The sequence below is a fragment of the Oncorhynchus keta genome, chromosome 10 (genome assembly GCF_023373465.1).
Source record: "Oncorhynchus keta strain PuntledgeMale-10-30-2019 chromosome 10, Oket_V2, whole genome shotgun sequence".
Lineage (NCBI taxonomy): Eukaryota > Metazoa > Chordata > Actinopteri > Salmoniformes > Salmonidae > Oncorhynchus > Oncorhynchus keta.
In genome coordinates, this window is record NC_068430.1 from 82,994,171 (window position 1) to 83,015,065 (window position 20,895).

General features: G+C 45.9%; 1 protein-coding gene and 1 long non-coding RNA gene across 51 annotated transcripts; one reads left to right on the plus strand and one right to left on the minus strand.

Moving 5' to 3' along the window:
- Positions 1 to 87: 87 nt before the first annotated feature.
- Positions 88 to 16,998, minus strand: LOC118382046 (uncharacterized). The gene is made up of 7 exons (XM_052526136.1): positions 16,668 to 16,998; positions 16,434 to 16,542; positions 16,258 to 16,317; positions 15,895 to 16,078; positions 14,831 to 15,476; positions 1,573 to 2,078; positions 88 to 1,433 (listed from the first exon to the last, which is right to left on the minus strand). Exons 2-7 carry the CDS (start codon positions 16,479 to 16,481, stop codon positions 88 to 90), a joined length of 2,790 nt encoding a protein of 929 aa, XP_052382096.1. The 5' UTR covers positions 16,482 to 16,542; positions 16,668 to 16,998.
- Positions 4,218 to 10,485, plus strand: LOC127932583 (uncharacterized). 50 transcript variants are annotated; one of them, XR_008146030.1, is made up of 8 exons: positions 4,218 to 4,271; positions 4,326 to 4,533; positions 4,584 to 5,390; positions 5,632 to 6,134; positions 6,838 to 6,937; positions 7,115 to 7,380; positions 9,124 to 9,651; positions 10,157 to 10,485. It is a non-coding gene; the product is annotated as an uncharacterized LOC127932583 (long non-coding RNA). The 50 variants fall into 50 exon arrangements; XR_008146036.1 differs by having other exon boundaries at positions 4,326 to 4,379; positions 4,638 to 5,390; XR_008146043.1 differs by lacking the exon at positions 4,218 to 4,271 and having other exon boundaries at positions 4,280 to 4,533; positions 9,124 to 9,489; positions 9,598 to 9,705.
- Positions 16,999 to 20,895: the final 3,897 nt, after the last annotated feature.

Consider the following 20,895-nt stretch of genomic DNA (forward strand, 5'->3'; position numbering starts at 1 on the left):
GGAGGGCAGGAGAGGGAGGGTCAGAGTGGGGCGGCAGGGAGGGCAGGAGAGAGGGAGGGTCAGAGTGGGGCGGTCAGGGGGGCAGGGTCAGAGTGGGGGGCAGGAGAGGGGGAGGGTCAGAGAGGGGGGGCAGGGAGGGCAGGAGAGGGGGAGAGTCACCGCCTCTAAAGAAGGTAATGGGGGGCTGTCAGGGAGGGAGAGGGGTATGTTGGGGTTAGGGGTCAAGGGGCTAGGCGTCATCCCTAAGGAAGGTAAGGGGGGAATGGAGGAGAGGGAAAGGGAGAGGGTGTGTCCGTGAGGGGTGCGGCTGGTTAGGGAGGGGCTAAGGAGGAGCAGGGAAGGGCTGGGGGGGACAGCACACTCTGCATCTGTCTCCGTCCGGAGGGAAGGGCACTCAGTAGTGCACACGAAAGGACATTTGGTAAGGCACTCGACAGAGAACTCCGTAGGGCACGGAGAAAGGCACTTAGTCTTTGTGTGGAAGGATGGACACTCGGGAGGGCACTCTGTCTCGGTTTCAGTTTGAAGGGAAGGGCACTCAGTAGTGAGTAGGCCTGTCTGCTGGTCTACTGAAGGAAAGTCTATAGACTGGCCTACTAAAACGGTAAGCTGATGGCCAATAAGCAGGTCTACAGATTGGTCTACAGACTGATGGCCAGTAGGCTGGTCTACAAGGTGGTCTGTAGACTGATGGCCAGTAGGCTGGTCTGTAGACTGATGGCCAGTAGGCTGGTCTGTAGACTGATGGCCAGTAGGCTGGTCTACGGGTTGGTCTGTAGACTGATGGCCAGTAGGCTGGTCTACAGGGTGGTCTGTAGACTGATGGCCAGTAGGCTGGTCTACAGGGTGGTCTGTAGACTGATGGCCAGTAGGCTGGTCTACAGGGTGGTCTGTAGACTGATGGCCAGTAGGCTGGTCTAAAGGGTGGTCTGTAGACTGATGGCCAGTAGGCTGGTCTACGGGTTGGTCTGTAGACTGATGGCCAGTAGGCTGGTCTACAAGGTGGTCTGTAAACGGGCAAACTGAATGGTACTCCGAATGGAGGTCTGTAGAATGGTCTAGTGCGTCTGTAGACTGCTGGCCTATATATCTGTCTACAGACTGTTCTACCGGAGTGACGCAGTCTGTGACAGGAGGGGTGCGGCTGAGAGGGAGGGGCTCAGGCGTCGGCGCTTTAGACGTCTGACCGCCTGTGTCGCCGTGGACCGAGCCTCTGTTGCGGCGACGACGCATGTTGTAAGGTGAGAAGGGTTCTGGGACGGCAACGGCAAATGAGGCGCGAAGCTTCTGGAGCTTTAGCTGTCCGAACTGATCATCGGGGAGATGGAAATCCTGGAGGTCAAAGGTTGAGATGACGCGGCCCAGACTCCCAGGGTGCACTGCTGGTCCTCCAGGGGAGAGGGAGGAGGGCAGGAGGAGAGACCGCACACTCTCTACACACACACACACACACACACACACACACACACACACACACACACACACACACACGAGTGAAAGAATGAAAAAGTTAGCTGATAAGTCACAGTGAAGTGTAACAGCCTTCAGATACACCACACAGCTCAGCCCCACCTTTGCTCTGCTTTGATGTGTGAATGAGGGGAGAGACACAGCTCCTTCTGAAGATGGGATAAAGCCTTTCCTCCACACCTCCAGAGAGAGTCCAGCGCTCCGGACATCCACCCCCAGGGAGAGGCTGTGAGGCTGGGCTAATAGCGGCCGGGGTCTGGGTGTTGTCTGGGACTGGTGCTGGGGGATCTGAGTCCAAACTTAGAGAGCGGCTCAGTCTCGGCCTCCTTCCTCTCCTCCTCTGGTCTCTGATAGAGCCTGCAGTGTTCGGCCTGGAGGGTAAACTCTCACTCTGATTGGTCCCTGACTCAGCGGTAAGCATCTGATTGGCTGATGGCTCCTCAACCGGTGTGCGATTGTTCGGTGAGTTTGAGGTCAGTTGACTTGAGCATGGGCGGTGATTGGAGGGTTGTGCTAGTGAGTCGGACTGTGAAGTGTTAGACATCCGGCCCCTGCTCCTTCTGTGGCGCCCCCTGTTGAGTTGGTTCAGAATGACAGCCTGCAGGTCTCTGAAAGTAGCATTAACAAAACACCTTACATTAGATTAGTGAACCACAGACGAGACGGAGCAGGCTCACACACGGAACAGCCTCACATACAACTTACTGAGACGCCGTTTTGTTGATGGTGGTGGAAAACGCTAAATGATGGAATTTCACGTGGACGAATGGTTATGCATCCCTCCAATAGAGTTCCAGACACTTAAAGAATCTTTACCACGGCGCTGTTCTGGTGGCTCGTGGTGGCCACAATGCTTTATATTGGCGTCTCTTTTACTTTACCTAATAAACAATGCATTCATCAAGTATTCAGACCCCTGGACTTTTTCTAACACTTTTGTTACGTTACAGCTAGAGTTGAAACTGTATGGACATTTCATATCACCATTATAGTGACCAAAATTATCCCGGTTATCAGTATTATCAGTATTATTTGTATTGTCAGTATTATCGCGGTTATCAGTATTACCAGTATTATCGCGGTTATCAGTATTATCGCGGTTTATTAGTATTATCGCGGTTATCAGTATTATCGTGGTAATCAGTATTACAGTATTATCGTGGTAATCAGTATTACAGTATTATCGTGGTAATCAGTATTATCGTGGTAATCAGTATTATCGCGGTTATCAGTATGGCAGTATTATCGTGGTAATCAGTATTATCGCGGTTATCAGTATTATCAGTGTTATCAGTATTATCGCCGTTATTTAGTATTATTGCGGTTATAAGTATTATCAGTATTATCGCGGTTATCAGTATTACAGTATTATCGTGGTTATCAGTATTATTCATCGTGGTAATCAGTATTATCGTGGTCAGTATTGCAGTATTATCGTGGTCAGTATTATCGTGGTAATCAGTATTACAGTATTATTGTGGTAATCAGTATTCAGTATTATCGTGGTAATCAGTATTAGTATTATCGGGTTATCAGTATTATCCGGGTAATCAGTATTATCGTGTTAATCAGTATTATCGTGGTTATATCAAACGGTTGGTAATCAGTTATCAGTTACGTTATTTAGTATTATCGGTTATCAGTATTATCGCGGTTATCAGTATTTCAGTATTATCGCGGTTATCAGTATTATCGCGGTTATCAGTATTATCAGTGTTATCAGTATTATCGCGGTATTGTTAAGATGTGCTGGAAATGTTGAAAAAGTACTGATTCACTGAAATCATTTCATCAAGTTTTATACTGAAAACCAACAAACAACAAATACAATTATCAGCACGATGCACTTTTTAAAATAATATCCTTAACATTAAAGATGGCGCCATGTGGCCATTCACTAAGTATCCTTAGTGCAGGTTAATGAACACAACCTTAAGCAACACAAGTAAAGCAATGTGTATGTAAACCCACAATACAACCATATGTAAACCCATCCAATACAACCATATGTAAACCCATCCAATACAACCATATGTAAACCCATCCAATACAACCATATGTAAACCCATCCAATACAACCATATGTAAACCCATCCAATACAACCATATGTAAACCCATCCAATACAACCATATGTAAACCCATCCAATACAACCATATGTAAACCCATCCAATACAACCATATGTAAACCCATCCAATACAACCATATGTAAACCCATCCAATACAACCATATGTAAACCCATCCAATACAACCATATGTAAACCCATCCAATACAACCATATGTAAACCCATCCAATACAACCATATGTAAACCCATCCAATACAACCATATGTAAACCCATCCAATACAACCATATGTAAACCCATCCAATACAACCATATGTAAACCCATCCAATACAACCATGATGTAAACCCATCCAATACAACCATATGTAAACCCATCAATACAACCATTGGGGTATGTCTGTAAACCCATCCAATACAACCATATGTAAACCCTGGTCCAATACAACCATATGTAAACCCATCCAATACAACCATGGCGCATGTAAACCCATGTAATGACGGGACCACCATATGTAGAACCCATGCCAATACAACCGCTAGGGTAAACCCATCCAAGGGGCAACCAGGGAGTAAAACCATGCCTGGCCTAACAGGCTGTATGTCTGTTCTCTCCTTCATATAGAAACAAGGTGCCTGGCCTAAACATCCTGTCTGTTCTCTCCTTCATATAGAAACAGGTGCTGCTGGCCTAACATGCTGTATGTCTGTTCTCTCCTTCATATAGAAACAAGGTGCTGCTGGCCTAACATGCTATATGTCTGTTCTCTCCTTCATATAGAAACAAGGTGCTGCTGGCCTAACATCCTGTATGTCTGTTCTCTCCTTCATATAGAAACAAGGTGCTGCTGGCCTAACATTCTGCCTGTTCTCTCCTCCATATAGAAACAAGGTGCTGCTGGCCTAACATCCTGTCTGTTCTCTCCTTCATATAGAAACAAGGTGCTGCTGGCCTAACATCCTGTATGTCTGTTCTCTCCTTCATATAGAAACAAGGTGCTGCTGGCCTAACATCCTGTCTGTTCTCTCCGTCATATAGAAACAAGGTGCTGCTGGCCTAACATCCTGTATGTCTGTTCTCGCCTTCATATAGAAACAAGGTGCTGCTGGCCTAACATTCTGCCTGTTCTCTCCTCCATATAGAAACAAGGTGCTGCTGGCCTAACATCCTGTCTGTTCTCTCCGTCATATAGAAACAAGGTGCTGCTGGCCTAACATCCTGTCTGTTCTCTCCTTCATATAGAAACAAGGTGCTGCTGGCCTAACATCCTGTATGTCTGTTCTCTCCTTCATATAGAAACAAGGTGCTGCTGGCCTAACATCCTGTCTGTTCTCTCCGTCATATAGAAACAAGGTGCTGCTGGCCTAACATCCTGTATGTCTGTTCTCTCCTTCATATAGAAACAAGGTGCTGCTGGCCTAACATCCTGTATGTCTGTTCTCTCCTTCATTTAGAAACAAGGTGCTGCTGGCCTAACATCCTGTATGTCTGTTCTCTCCTTCATATAGAAACAATGTGCTGCTGGTCTAACATCCTGTATATCTGTTCTCTCCTTCATATAGAAACAAGGTGCTGCTGGCCTAACATCCTGTCTGTTCTCTCCTTCATATAGAAACAAGGTGCTGCTGGCCTAACATCCTGTCTGTTCTCTCCTTCATATAGAAACAAGGTGCTGCTGGCCTAACATCCTGTCTGTTCTCTCCTTCATATAGAAACAAGGTGCTGCTGGCCTAACATCCTGTATGTCTGTTCTCTCCTTCATATAGAAACAAGGTGCTGCTGGCCTAACATGCTGTATGTCTGTTCTCTCCTTCATATAGAAACAAGGTGCTGCTGGCCTAACATCCTGTATGTCTGTTCTCTCCTTCATATAGAAACAAGGTGCTCTGGCTGTCTGTTCTCTCCTTCATATAGAAACAAGGTGCTGCTGGCCTAACATCCTGTCTGTTCTCTCCTTCATATAGAAACAAGGTGCTGCTGGCCTAACATGCTATATGTCTGTTCTCTCCTTCATATAGAAACAAGGTGCTGCTGGCCTAACATCCTGTCTGTTCTCTCCTTCATATAGAAACAAGGTGCTGCTGGCCTAACAGGTCTGTTCTCTCCTTCATATAGAAACAAGGTGCTGCTGGCCTAACATCCTGTCTGTTCTCTCCGTCATATAGAAACAAGGTGCTGCTGGCCTAACATCCTGTATGTCTGTTCTCTCCTTCATATAGAAACAAGGTGCTGCTGGCCTAACATCCTGTATGTCTGTTCTCTCCTTCATATAGAAACAAGGTGCTGCTGGCCTAACATCCTGTATGTCTGTTCTCTCCTTCATATAGAAACAAGGTGCTGCTGGCCTAACATCCTGTATGTCTGTTCTCTCCTTCATATAGAAACAAGGTGCTGCTGGCCTAACATCCTGTATGTCTGTTCTCTCCTTCATATAGAAACAAGGTGCTGCTGGCCTAACATCCTGTCTGTTCTCTCCTTCATATAGAAACAAGGTGCTGCTGGCCTAACATCCTGTATGTCTGTTCTCTCCTTCATATAGAAACAAGGTGCTGCTGGCCTAACATCCTGTCTGTTCTCTCCTTCATATAGAAACAAGGTGCTGCTGGCCTAACATCCTGTATGTCTGTTCTCTCCTTCATATAGAAACAAGGTGCTGCTGGCCTAACATCCTGTATGTCTGTTCTCTCCTTCATATAGAAACAAGGTGCTGCTGGCCTAACATAGATGTATGTCTGTTCTCTCCTTCATATAGAAACAAGGTGCTGCTGGCCTAAGGTGCTGCTGGCCAACATCCTCACATAGAAACAAGGTATGCTGTCTGTTCTCTCCTTCATATAGAAACAAGGTGCTGCTGGCCTAACATCCTGTCTGTCTGTTCTCCTTCATATAGAAACAAGGTGCTGCTGGCCTAACATCCTGTATGTCTGTTCTCTCCTTCATATAGAAACAAGGTGCTGCTGGCCTAACATCCTGTCTGTTCTCTTCATATAGAAACAAGGTGCTGCTGGCCTAACATCCATCTCCTTCATATAGAAACAAGGTCTGCTGGCCTAACATCCTGTATGTCTTCTCCTTCATAGAGAAACAAGGTGCTGCTGGCCTAACATCCTGTATGTCTGTTCTCTCCTTCATATAGAAACAAGGTGCTGCTGGCCTAACATCTGATATGTCTGTTCTCTCCTTCATATAGAAACAAGGTGCTGCTGGCCTAACATCCTGTCTGTTCTCTCCTTCATATAGAAACAAGGTGCTGCTGGCCTAACATCCTATGTCTGTTCTCTCCTTCATATAGAAACAAGGTGCTGCTGGCCTAACATCCTGTCTGTTCTCTCCTTCATATAGAAACAAGGTGCTGCTGGCCTAACATCCTGTCTGTTCTCTCCTTCATATAGAAACAAGGTGCTGCTGGCTTCTAACATCCTGTATGTCTGTTCTCTCCTTCATATAGAAACAAGGTGCTGCTGGCCTAACATGTCCTAACATGCAGCTGTATGTCTGTTCTCTCCTTCATATAGAAACAAGGTGCTGCTGGCCTAACATCCTGTATGTCTGTTCTCTCCTTCATATAGAAACAAGGTGCTGCTGGCCTAACATCCTGTATGTCTGTTCTCTCCTTCATATAGAAACAAGGTGCTGCTGGCCTAACATGCTGTATGTCTGTTCTCTCCTTCATATAGAAACAAGGTGCTGCTGGCCTAACATCCTGTATGTCTGTTCTCTCCTTCATATAGAAACAAGGTGCTGCTGGCCTAACATCCTGTATGTCTGTTCTCTCCTTCATATAGAAACAAGGTGCTGCTGGCCTAACATCCTGTCTGTTCTCTCCTTCATATAGAAACAAGGTGCTGCTGGCCTAACATCCTGTCTGTTCTCTCCTTCATATAGAAACAAGGTGCTGCTGGCCTAACATCCTGTCTGTTCTCTCCTTCATATAGAAACTAAATCCTGGTGCAAGGTGCTGCTGGCCTAACACCTGTATGTCTGTTCTCTCCTTCATATAGAAACAAGGTGCTGCTGGCCTAACATCCTTATGTCTGTTCTCTCCTTCATATAGAAACAAGGTGCTGCTGGCCTAAACATCCTGGTATGTCTGTTCTCTCAGTATTTCATATAGAAACAAGGTGCTGCTGGCCTAACATCCTGTCTGTTCTCTCGGTCATATAGAAACAAGGTGCTGCTGGCCTAAATCCTTCATATAGAAACAAGGTGCTGCTGGCCTAACATTCTGTCTGTTCTTCATATAGAAACAAGGTGCTACTAAAACCTGGCCATACAGAAACATCCTGCCTATCCTGTCTGTTCTCTCCTTCATATAGAAACAAGGTGCTGCTGGCCTAACATCCTGTATGTCTGTTCTCTCCTTCATATAGAAACAAGGTGCTGCTGGCCTAACATCCTGTCTGTCATATAGAAACAAGGTGCTGCTGGCCTAACATCCTGTCTGTTCTCTCCTTCATTTAGAAACAAGGTGCTGCTGGCCTAACATCCTGTCTGTTCTCTCCTTCATATAGAAACAAGGTGCTGCTGGCCTAACATCCTGTATGTCTGTTCTCTCCTTCATATAGAAACAAGGTGCTGCTGGCCTAACATCCTGTACAACCATGTCTGTTCTCTCCTTCATATAGAAACAAGGTGCTGGCCTAACATCCTGTATGTCTGTTCTCTCCCATATAGAAACAAGGTGCCTCAATAACATCCTGTCTGTTCTCTCCTTCATATAGAAACAAGGTGCTGCTGGCCTAACATCCTGTATGTCTGTTCTCTCCTTCATATAGAAACATGCCAATAACATCCTGTATGTCTGTTCTCTCCTTCATATAGAAACAAGGTGCTGCTGGCCTAACATCCTGTATGTAAACCCATCCAATAGAAACAATGCCTGGCCAATACATCCTGTATGTCTGTTCTCTCCTTCATATAGAAACAAGGTGCTGCTGGCCTAACATCCTGTATGTCTGTTCTCTCCTTCATATAGAAACAAGGTGCTGCTGGCCTAACATACTGTATGTCTGTTCTCTCCTTCATATAGAAACAAGGTGCTGCTGGCCTAACATATGTCTGTTCTCTCCTTCATATAGAAACAAGGTGCTGCTGGCCTAACATCCTGTATGTCTGTTCTCTCCTTCATATAGACAACCAGGTGCTGCTGGCCTAACATCCTGTATGTCTGTTCTCTCCTTCATATAGAAACAAGGTGCTGCTGGCCTAACATCCCATATGTGCTGTTAACATCCATATGTCTGTTCTCTCCTTCATATAGAAACAAGGTGCTGCTGGCCTAACATCCTGTATGTCTGTTCTCTCCTTCATATAGAAACAAGGTGCTGCTGGCCTAACATCCTGTCTGTTCTCTCCTTCATATAGAAACAATGGCCTAACATCCTGTCTGTTCTCTCCTTCATATAGAAACAAGGTGCTGCTGGCCTAACATCCTGTATGTCTGTTCTCTCCTTCATATAGAAACAAGGTGCTGCTGGCCTAACATCCTGTATGTCTGTTCTCTCCAATAGAAACAAGGTGCTGCTGGCCAAACAACATCCTGTAAACCCATCCAATGTCTGGTGATGACTTCATATAGAAACAAGGTGCTGCTGGCCTAACATCCTGTATGTCTGTTCTCTCCTTCATATAGAAACAAGGTGCTGCTGGCCTAACATCCTGTATGTCTGTTCTCTCCTTCATATAGAAACAAGGTGCTGCTGGCCTAACATCCTGTCTGTTCTCTCCTTCATATAGAAACAAGGTGCTGCTGGCCTAACATCCTGTCTGTTCTCTCCTTCATATAGAAACAAGGTGCTGCTGGCCTAACATCCTGTATGTCTGTTCTCTCCTTCATATAGAAACAAGGTGCTGCTGGCCTAACATCCTGTATGTCTGTTCTCTCCTTCATATAGAAACAAGGTGCTGCTGGCCTAACATCCTGTCTGTTCTCTCCTTCATATAGAAACAAGGTGCTGCTGGCCTAACATCCTGTATGTCTGTTCTCTCCTTCATATAGAAACAAGGTGCTGCTGGCCTAACATCCTGTATGTCTGTTCTCTCCTTCATATAGAAACAAGGTGCTGCTGGCCTAACCTCCTGTATGTCTGTTCTCTCCTTCATATAGAAACAAGGTGCTGCTGGCCTAACATCCTGTATGTCTGTTCTCTCCTTCATATAGAAACAAGGTGCTGCTGGCCTAACATCCTGTCTGTTCTCTCCTTCATATAGAAACAAGGTGCTGCTGGCCTAACATCCTGTCTGTTCTCTCCTTCATATAGAAACAAGGTGCTGCTGGCCTAACATCCTGTATGTCTGTTCTCTCCTTCATATAGAAACAAGGTGCTGCTGGCCTAACATCCTGTATGTCTGTTCTCTCCTTCATATAGAAACAAGGTGCTGCTGGCCTAACATCCTGTATGTCTGTTCTCTCCTTCATATAGAAACAAGGTGCTGCTGGCCTAAAGGAAACAAGGTGCTGCTGGCCTAACATCCTGTATGTCTGTTCTCTCCTTCATATAGAAACAAGGTGCTGCTGGCCTAACATCCTGTCTGTTCTCTCCTTCATATAGAAACAAGGTGCTGCTGGCCTAACTGTATGTCTGTTCCTGTCTGTTCTCTCCTTCATATAGAAACAAGGTGCTGCTGGCCTAACCTCCTGTATGTCTGTTCTCTCCTTCATATAGAAACAAGGTGCTGCTGGCCTAACCTCCTGTATGTCTGTTCTCTCCTTCATATAGAAACAAGGTGCTGCTGGCCTAACCTCCTGTATGTCTGTTCTCTCCTTCATATAGAAACAAGGTGCTGCTGGCCTAACCTCCTGTATGTCTGTTCTCTCCTTCATATAGAAACAAGGTGCTGCTGGCCTAACCTCCTGTATGTCTGTTCTCTCCTTCATATAGAAACAAGGTGCTGCTGGCCTAACCTCCTGTATGTCTGTTCTCTCCTTCATATAGAAACAAGGTGCTGCTGGCTAACCTCCTGTATGTCTGCATCTTTGTTCACTTGAAACTGAAATGTAAAAATGTCAACATATTTACTTTGTCCGGTTTAAATAGTGATCTGCAAGGGGAGACAAAGTGCTCGCTGGCACTGAACACTCTCTCTCTGACGGCACGCTGGTTGCTGGGATGCATAAAAGCTTCCTGGCAACCCTGGCAAGGCGAGGCAGCTCTGATGCAGGGCCCCTCCACCACACCAGTGGAACCTCTTCAGCTGGAATGGATGGCAGAGACAGGTAGACCCTGATCGCTTCTTTCACTCTGTCTTGTGGGGAGGTCGGAATCTGACCCTCTTCACCTCTCTGCTGCCTTGTTGAGGTAATCCTTCTCAGCAACCCAGCCAGGCCTTTCCCCTCCGATGCCGCTGTGGGGGTGGTGGTGGTGGAGGCGTTGCTGGTGCTTTGTGGTTCTTCACTGACTTGTACAGCTGTCAGCTGTGGTCCTTCTGTAGCTCAGTTGGTAGAGCATGGCGCTTGTAACGGTTCGATTCCCGGGACCACTCATACGTAGAATGTATGCACACATGACTGTAAGTCGCTTTGGATAAAAGCGTCTGCTAAATGGCATATATTATATTATTATTATATTATATATATATTATATATTAAGGCCTCCTGGACACATCTGTCAGTGTCAACGTTTGCAGCCTCAGGCTCATCTAACAAGCTCCTTTTGAAGCAGGGGCCAATGAAACAAGCCATGTGCACGACTCTCTTTGCCTTCTCTGTGTATGTCGTTAAGGTCTTCTCTCATTACCCTTTTCATCTCCTTAGTCAGGGACGGCTCCGTTTCCACCAGAACATCACGGGTGATGTGGTCCAGGACACATTCTCATAAACTCTGATGTTGTGAGCCGAGTGATCTTCTGGGAAGAACTGTGTTTCCAGGCAGTTTGATTCCAGGTGCCAGTCTGGGGTGAGCTTATGGATAGTGAAGCTGATGTAGGGTTGAACCACCCCCCACTTTCACTGGTCCAGAGGTCAGTAGTTGCAGCAAACCATGTGCCTTGAGCCAAACGTTTTCCAACATCAGCTTTAACCTGGTTGTACAGGTTTGGGATGTCAGTCTTGGAAAATAATGTTGGTGACGGCACTTTGTCGTCGGGCACAGCAACCTTCACCAGCCACAGAAAGCCAGGCCTCTCAACAATATGAAATGGCATCATGTCCTTTGCAATGTAATATGAAAGGGCTGCAGTGAGGTCTTGAGCATGTTTTGATGTGGGTGCATAAGCAGCCTGCCTTTTAAATGCTTGCTGGAGTGTCTGTCACAACTGTAGATGAGGAGGGACCAGTAGCGTCACTGGGTTTGCTGCACGCCCTCTGTAACAAGGGAATAGCAAATGTATTACTATTATTATTAGCGTTGTTCGATTATAATTATAAACTCACACAGTCTATCTTCTGTGTTGCATTTGAGTATATGCAATGACCCCATGCACAATTGACAAATACAAATGAGTCTTAAGAAGACTGTGATAGTAATTGCAGTAAACTCAACAATTGACATAAATACAGGAGTCTTGTAGAGGAGTCAAGTGTTTCTCCTGTTGGAACATTTTAACAACCAAGTGGTCGACTGATGGACTTTAAATGAACAAAATATGTTGTTTGGGTGACTAAACTACAGAACGTGTTAACGTGTGCAATGGGAGAACAGTCTGCAGACACACATACAGCAGCAGATCAACGTGTTATCGTGTGCAATGGGAGAACAGTCTGGTTTAGACATTTTTCTACATTTCTATAAATATATATATATATATATATATATTTTTTTTTACATCACTTTTACATAAGTATTCAGACCCTTTACTCAGTACTTTGTTGAAGCTCCTGTGGCAGCGATTACAGCCTCAAGTCTTCTTGGGGTATGATGCTACAATCTTGGCACATCTGTATTGGGGGAGTTTCTGCCGTTCTTCTCTGCAGATCCTCTCAAGCTCTGTCAGGTTGGATGGGGAGCATCGCTGCACGGCTATTTTCAGGTCACTCCAGGGATGTTGATCGGATTCAAGTCCGGGCCACTCAAGGACATTCAGAGACTTTTTCCGAAGCCACTCCTGTGTTGTCTTGGCTGTGTGCTTTGTCCTGTTGGAAGGTGAAGCTTCTCCCCAGGCTGAGGTCCTGAGCGCTCTGGAGCAGGTTTTCATCAAGAATCTCTGTATGTTGCACCGTTCATCTTTCCCTCCATCCTGACTAGTCTCCCAGTCCCTGCAGATGAAAAACATCCCTTCAACATGATGCTGCCACCACCATGCTTCACCATAGGGATGATGCCAGGTTTCCTCCAGACGTGACGCTTGGCATTCAGGCCAAATAGTTGAATCTTGGTTTCATAAGACCAGAACATCTTGTTTCTCATGGTCTGAGAGTCCTTTAGGTGCCTTTCGGGAAACTCCTAGCAGGCTGTCATGTGCCTTTTACTGAGGAGTGGCTTCCGTCTGACACTCTACTATAAAAGGCCTGATTGGTGGAGTGCTGCAGAGATGGTTTTCCTTCTGGAAGGTTCTCCCATCTCCACAGAGGAACTCTGGAGCATTGTCAAAGCTTGGTCACCACCCTGACCAAGGCCCAGTACCGGGCCCTCCCGGTACTGGTACTCCCTGTATATAGCTGCACAGTGATCTGGTACTGGTACTCCCTGTATATAGCTGCACAGTGATCTGGTACTGGTACTCCCTGTATATAGCTGCACAGTGATCTGGTACTGGTACTCCCTGTATATAGCTGCACAGTGATCTGGTACTGGTACTCCCTGTATATAGCTGCACAGTGAGTGATCTGGTACTGGTACTCCCTGTATATAGCTGCACAGTGATCTGGTACTGGTACTCCCTGTATATAGCTGCACAGTGATCTGGTACTGGTACTCCCTGTATATAGCTGCACAGTGCTGCACAGTGATCTGGTACTCCCTGTAGATCTGGTACTGGTACTCCCTGTATATAGCTGCACAGTGATCTGGTACTGGTACTCCCTGTATATAGCTGCACAGTGATCTGGTACTACTCCTGTATATAGCTGCACAGTGATCTGGTACTCCCTGCTGCACAGTGATCTGGTACTGGTACTCCTGTATATAGCTGCACAGTGATCTGGTACTGGTACTCCCTGTATATAGCTGCACAGTGATCTGGTACTGGTACTCCCTGTATATAGCTGCACAGTGATCTGATAGCTGCACAGTGATCTGGTACTGGTACTCCCTGTATAAAGCTGCAGTGATCTGGTACTGGTACTCCCTGTATATAGCTGCACAGTGATCTGGTACTGGTACTCCCTGTATATAGCTGCACAGTGATCTGGTACTGGTACTCCCTGTATATAGCTGCACAGTGATCTGGTACTGGTACTCCCTGTATATAGCTGCACAGTGATCTGGTACTGGTACTCCCTGTATATAGCTGCACAGTGATCTGGTACTGGTACTCCCTGTATATAGCTGCAGTGATCTGGTACTGGTACTCCCTGTATATAGCTGCACAGTGATCTGGTACTCCCTGTATATAGCTGCACAGTGATCTGGTACTCCCTGTATATAGCTGCACAGTGATCTGGTACTCCCTGTATATAGCTGCACAGTGATCTGGTACTCCCTGTATATAGCTGCACAGTGATCTGGTACTGGTACTCCCTGTATATAGCTGCACAGTGATCTGGTACTGGTACTCCCTGTATATAGCTGCACAGTGATCTGGTACTGGTACTCCCTGTATATAGCTGCACAGTGATCTGGTACTGGTACTCCCTGTATATAGCTGCACAGTGATCTGGTACTGGTACTCCCTGTATATAGCTGCACAGTGATCTGGTACTGGTACTCCCTGTATAAAGCTGCAGTGATCTGGTACTGGTACTCCCTGTATATAGCTGCACAGTGATCTGGTACTGGTACTCCCTGTATAAAGCTTAATTCTTCTGTATTTTATTCCTTGTGTTACTATTTGTATTTTTCTTATCTTATTGTTTTTAACTGTGCATCATTGGGAAGGGCTTTCAAACTTGTATTTGATTATTGGTCTAAAGGGAGCTAAAGCAGCCAATTTCTTCATGAAATGGTTTGTGACACAAATGTAAAAATCATATCAAACATTTAATTGGGAGGAAGAATGTATGTGTGAGAATTGCCAGAACAAGCAGAGATACCAAAATATATATATTGGTCCCACCCTGGCGTGGAATCACCCAGGCAACCTGTGGATCTGAGACGAAGGCATGCGTCGCCATCTAGTGGTTCTGAAGTAGTACTCAACAATAGAGTACAATACAATCAAGTATAACAACAACAGATATTAAAGGTGACCACTAACCTGTGGCTCTGTGAAGAGGCCATGCGTCTTGTGGTTCTGATGTAGTATTCTACGGGGAACGGCAGACCTTCCACCAGAGTGCACGAGTCCAGGACTCCCCCAGTGTTACACAACCCAACAGCCCCTAACACAGAGACTCCCGTAGCTACTGAATCACTTCCCTCTTCTCTCTCATTCTCTCCATCTCTCCTCAGAGAAGGAAGGGGTGAACCGATCTCCTTCTGTCCATATGTCCTCTGTTCTTCTCTCTCCTCTCCATCGCTCTGTTTCATTGCCTCTTTATCTGGAATTTCCCTCTCATTCTCCTCCCTCTCCAGCTCTTTCTTCACACCCTCCTTCTCTTCCTCCATATTTCTCTTCTCTCCGTCCTCTTCTTTCTCTGTTTGTGCTTCCAGCTCCAGCCCATCCTCGCTGGTCTCCGTGTCGTACCTCCCCCCTGCCCCCTCGCCGCCCTGGACCCTCCCCGTCCGCTCCCAGCGCAGCCGGCTTCTCCGTGACCTCAGCCGGAGGGAGTGGCTTCGTCTGAGAGGGTTAAGGTCAGGTGTCCGAGGGCAAGAGTCATCGACGGGGAGGAGGAAGCGGATGGACGGACTCCTCCGCCTGGGGTTCTCAGATTCCACCGGACACGATGCCGCCACAGTCGAGTCTGCACACATACACACACAGTACAATACACATTACAACCTGAACACACACAGTACAATACACATTACAACCTGAACACACACAGTACAATACACATTACAACCTGGATATAACCTGAACACACACAGTACAATACACATTACAACCTGAACACACACAGTACAATACACATTACAACCTGAACACACACAGTACAATACACATTACAACCTGAACACACACAGTACAATACACATTACAACCTGGATATAACCTGAACACACACAGTACAATGTCATTTCCAATACACATTACAACCTGAATACAACCTGGACACACACACTACAACCTTAATAATATAATAGCGGTAAGCTCAAATATGCTAACATCACTTTTTTTTTTTTTTTACAGCACTTAGTTTCTAATATGGGCAGACTGACCTCCGGCGGGGCCTGGTGGTGAGGCCGAACCTGGGGCTGTCCTAGCAGGGCTACCAAGGGAGAGGGGAGGTAGAGCTGGGTTGGGAAAGGTGCTGGCTGGGACTGGGTCTGTCTGGTCCTGGAGGTTCTGCTCAGAGATCCGACTCCTCACATGCTTCCGCACGGCATCTGAACGCTCAGCTCGCTGTGTGTGTATAGGGGGGATAATGTACATCAATGTTGTCAAACACGTGCAGTACTACACAACACAGGTATCAGTCATGGTTGTGGTGCTTACTACACACACACACACACACACACTACTAACCCACCAGTACACACACACACACCTCTGTTACCACCTTTACACACCATATCTCTCACCTGTAATCTCTGAACTGTCCTGGAGTACTCCCTCTGTAGCAGGGCCAGTTTCCGCCTCAACTGGGGAGAGACACACACACACATATCATGCTACTTGAGAAGGAAGGTAGGCCTAGCTATATGACATTTTAAGACCACTTACACAATGCCCTACTATATGTAAACAATACACCTACCTCCTCCTTGTCATCGCAATGGAGCACGCGCTCCAAATTATCCTCCATTCTTGTCACGCGATCCTAACGGTCACCTTTGACAGTTAGCGAGAGGTTTTCAAATAAAAACCTATAGATTTAGCAAGTGAACAAGAATCATAGCTAGTGTTAGCTGACAACCTACTGCAACGTTAACTAACGTTACCTCACATTTTAAGAATAGTAGCTCGTAGCTAATTATTTGATAAAACGTACCATTCAAAGCCAGTTGTTTCTGTATTTATCGGCGTCCATATGCTAGCTAGTCACGTTTTTTTGAGGGGGGCAGGAAGGATTCCAATCCAGTCGCTGTTTTTTCTGGTTCAATCAATTGGTGTCTATGGGAGCGCCACCCTGTTAAGCAGACCGTAAATTGATACTTTTTTAAACGGCCTTAGTGAACTCTTATTTTATTTATCCACCATTTTTGTCCAAACTCTCCCGCGACTTCACGGTCCAGACAAGACCAATCGATAATCGAAAAAAAAAAATGCAACAGCCGGTTGACTGACTGCTTCTCAGAAGGAAGGCTGGCGAGGGTGGGGGGTATATCTTCTTCTTCTTTGGTATCATGGCGTTCACACATTTTGTTTGTGGATGCCGCCACCTACTGTGCGATAGTGTGTGTTTAATCACGTTACATTTGTGATACAAACAGAGGGAGAAAAAAATTGGCCACCAACCAGCCCGACACCTGTATACCACAGAGGAGGCTGGTTGGAGGAGCTATAGGAGGACGGGCTCATTGTAATGGCTGGAATGGAATACATGCTACGTTATCAAACATATAGAAACCATAGTTGTGTTTGAATACTACACAATGAGTACATACTATTAGTTCATTTTAGTATACTGTAAACGAACGGTATCGTTTCAGTTGAGAGTACTAGCGCTTCACCTGTCTACCGGAAGTTTATACTGTTGCTATGCAACTTCTTGCTAGCTTGTTGGCATAACAAATAACTAGCTAAAATTTTACGATTTTGGGTGTGTTTGTAAATTCAATCTGGAGTGCCAGAGTGAGTTCTGGGCCTTTTTGTAAATCAGGAGTACGGTTCTGACCTCAAGAGTTCTGAAATCACAATGGCAGTCAAGCGCCTGAGCTAACTGGCTAGCTAGCTCCAAACACAAATGAGAGAACACCTCACTCTGACCATTTTACTTACCCTAGCAGAGCTGGTTAGGCTGTTTTCATGTTATCCAGAGGGTTGGTGAATGTAACTGTGCTGCTGGCAAAAATTTAATTACGCTTTTTTTTTTTAAACCTACTTTTACTAACACCGGCCATATATTCAATAGGTGTTGAGCCCGAAATCGGAGTAGATAGACAGAATTATGTATTTGATGTATTAGTAGCCAACTAACTTTAGGTAACTAGCTAACATACCGGTACATACTGATGTAATGCTATGTGGTTCGTAAGGATAGCGTAGCTAACAAATTGTCAGCCAACATAACGTGTAACTTATATGACAAGTCATTACTTTATTACATTTCTCAACATTTTCTTAACATTTGACATAATTGGTTAAAGCAATGAATTTGTATGCACTCTCATCAGACTTCAGCTGCATATTTTATTTAATTTTCTTCAAATCTGAAAACATTGTGAAGCCATGCCCATTTTTGGAAGAATTGCATTATGGGCCCTAAAAGACCAGAAATAGTGTCCACTGCTTTTATACTTCGTATTTGGGCGAATTTAGTACGACATGTTGGAACTTTCAGAATACTAACTATAACTCCATACCAAAAAACATAGTACATACTCAATTTACATCGCAAATAGTATGGTTAGTATGAGTATTCGAACAAAGCTCACGTTTGACTCCGTTTAATTTATTCCAGTCTAGCCATTACAATGAGCCTGTCCTCCTATAGCTCCTCCCACCAGCCTCCACTGGTATCCCACTATTTAATATAAACCTCATTAACAGATAACTCTTCTTTAGTAAAATGTCATACACCCATGTAATTCTCTGCAGCTTCCACTTCCACTCATTAAAAACCTACTAGCCCATTCCACTACTTTGACAATATCTGCTCCTGCACAATGCCAACAGCCTGGGAGGACGGGACACTACCTCTCAACAGACCCTGTAACTCGTTGGAAATCAAATCTCATAAACCCAAATATTTCTGTGGTTGAGCTGCCACCACAACATCTATTTTCTGTGTTTTACATTCCATTTCTGTGATACAGTTGATAACCATTACTATGAACGCTAGTGTTTACTTATTCAATCTCTCCCTATCCCAGTCTGCCGTCCCTACTGCTTCAAGATGTCCACCATTGTTCCTGTACCCAAGAAAGCAAAGGTAACTGAACTAAATGACTATCGCCCAGCAGCACTCACTTCTGCCATCATGAAGTACTTTGAGAAGCAAGTTAAGGATCATATCACCTCTACCTTACCTGACACCGTAGACCCTCTTCAATTTGCATACCGCCCCAATAGATCAACAGATGATGCAATTGACCTGTTCACCGGATGTGCTACCTGTCCCAGACCTGCTGTTTTCAACTCTCTAGAGACAGCAGGGGCGGTAGAGATACTCTGAATGAATGGCTATGAAAAGCCAACTGACATTTACTCCTGAGGGGCTGACCTGTTGCACCCTCTACAACCACTGTGATTATTTGACCCTGCTGGTCATCTATGAACATCTTGGCCATGTTCTGTTATAATCTCCACCCGGCACAGCCAGAAGAGGACTGGCCACCCCTCATAGCCTGGTTCCTCTCTAGGTTTCTTCCTAGGTTCTGGCCTTTCTAGGGAGTTTTTCCTAGAGACCGTGCTTCTACACCCGCATTGCTTGCTGTTTGGGGTTTTAGACTGGGTTTCTGTACAGCACTTATAGATATCAGCTGATGTAAGAAGGGCTTTATAAATACATTTTATTTGATATTTCTAGTACAGCTAGGCTGTTTGAACAGTGACATGATCAGCTTGAAAGCCCGAGGGAATTGTATTCAAATATTACTTGTTAAACAATATCTCTTTTTCTGAGTGTTTGTATTAGCATAAAATAATTTCATTTTTTAAGCATACAATATAGCTCAGTATTTGTATTGATTTATTTATTTTGTAGTATTTTTTGCTAATCTTTGTCAAGGGTGCCAATAACATTGGACCTGACTGTAATTAGTGCCTTAATTTTCACCAGGGCCTATAGAGCTTCTGTCTAAAGTAGTGCAGGGAATAGGGAATAGGGTGCCATTCTGGACGCATTATTGAATAAGCGGCTGTCAGTGAGGGGGAGAATGAAAATTGAAACTTGTGACCGAATTGTGGTGCTCCTTTCATATCTTTCTCTTTCTTCCGCTCTCTTCCTTTATATTACCCTCACTCTTCCCCCTCCCTCTCTCCCTAGACTGACACCCCTCCCTCCCTCTCTCCCTAGACTGACACCCCTTCCTCTCTCTCGACTGACCCCTTCCTCCCTCTCTCCCTAGACTGACACCCCTTCCTCTCTCTCGACTGACCCCTCCCTCTCTCCCTAGAACGACACCCCTCCCTCTCTCCCTAGAATGACACCCCTTCCTCCCTCCCTCCCTCTCTCTCTCGACTGACCCCTCCCTCCCTCTCTCCCTAGACTGACACCCCTTCCTCTCTCTCGACTGACCCCTCCCCCCTCTCTCCCTAGACTGACACCCCTTCCTCTCTCTCGACTGACCCCTCCCTCTCTCTCTAGACTGACACCCCCCCTCTCTCTTTCTCTCTAGACTGACACCCCTTCCTCTCTCTCGACTGACCCCTCCCTCCCTCTCTCTCTAGACTGACACCCCTCTCTCTCTCTCTCTAGACTGACCCCCCCTCCCGCTCTCGCTAGACTGACCCCTCCCTCCCTCTCTAGACTGACACCCCTCCCTCACTCTCTAGACTGACACCCCTCCCTCCCTTCCTCGACTGACACCCCTCCCTCCCTCTCTAGACTGACACCCCTCCCTCCCTCTCTAGACTGACACCCCTCCCTCCCTCTCTAGACTGACACCCCCCCTCTCTCTCTCTAGACTGACCCCTCCCTCCCCCTTCCTCCCTCTCTCTCTAGACTGACACCCCTCCCTCCCTCTCTAGACTGACACCCCCTCTCTCTCTCTCTCTCTAGACTGACCCCTCCCTCCCTTCCTCTCTCTCTAGACTGACCCCTCCCTCCCTTCCTCTCTCTCTAGACTGACACCCCTCTCTCTCTATGACCTGTATTTACTGTTTGTCTGATGTTCCCGTTCATACAGGAGACGTGACTATTGTGGATCCTCTGGGGAGCCTCAACAACATCATGAAGCTGACTAGGCAGAGAAGAGTCTCTCGATTCCCACCGGGGACCAGTATGAAATATTGTGAAAAATGTATGCGCTCACTACTAAGTCACTTTGGATAAGAGCGTCTGCTAAATTACTTAAATGTAAATTGTAAGCCTGACCTCTGCTCTGTCTGTGGGG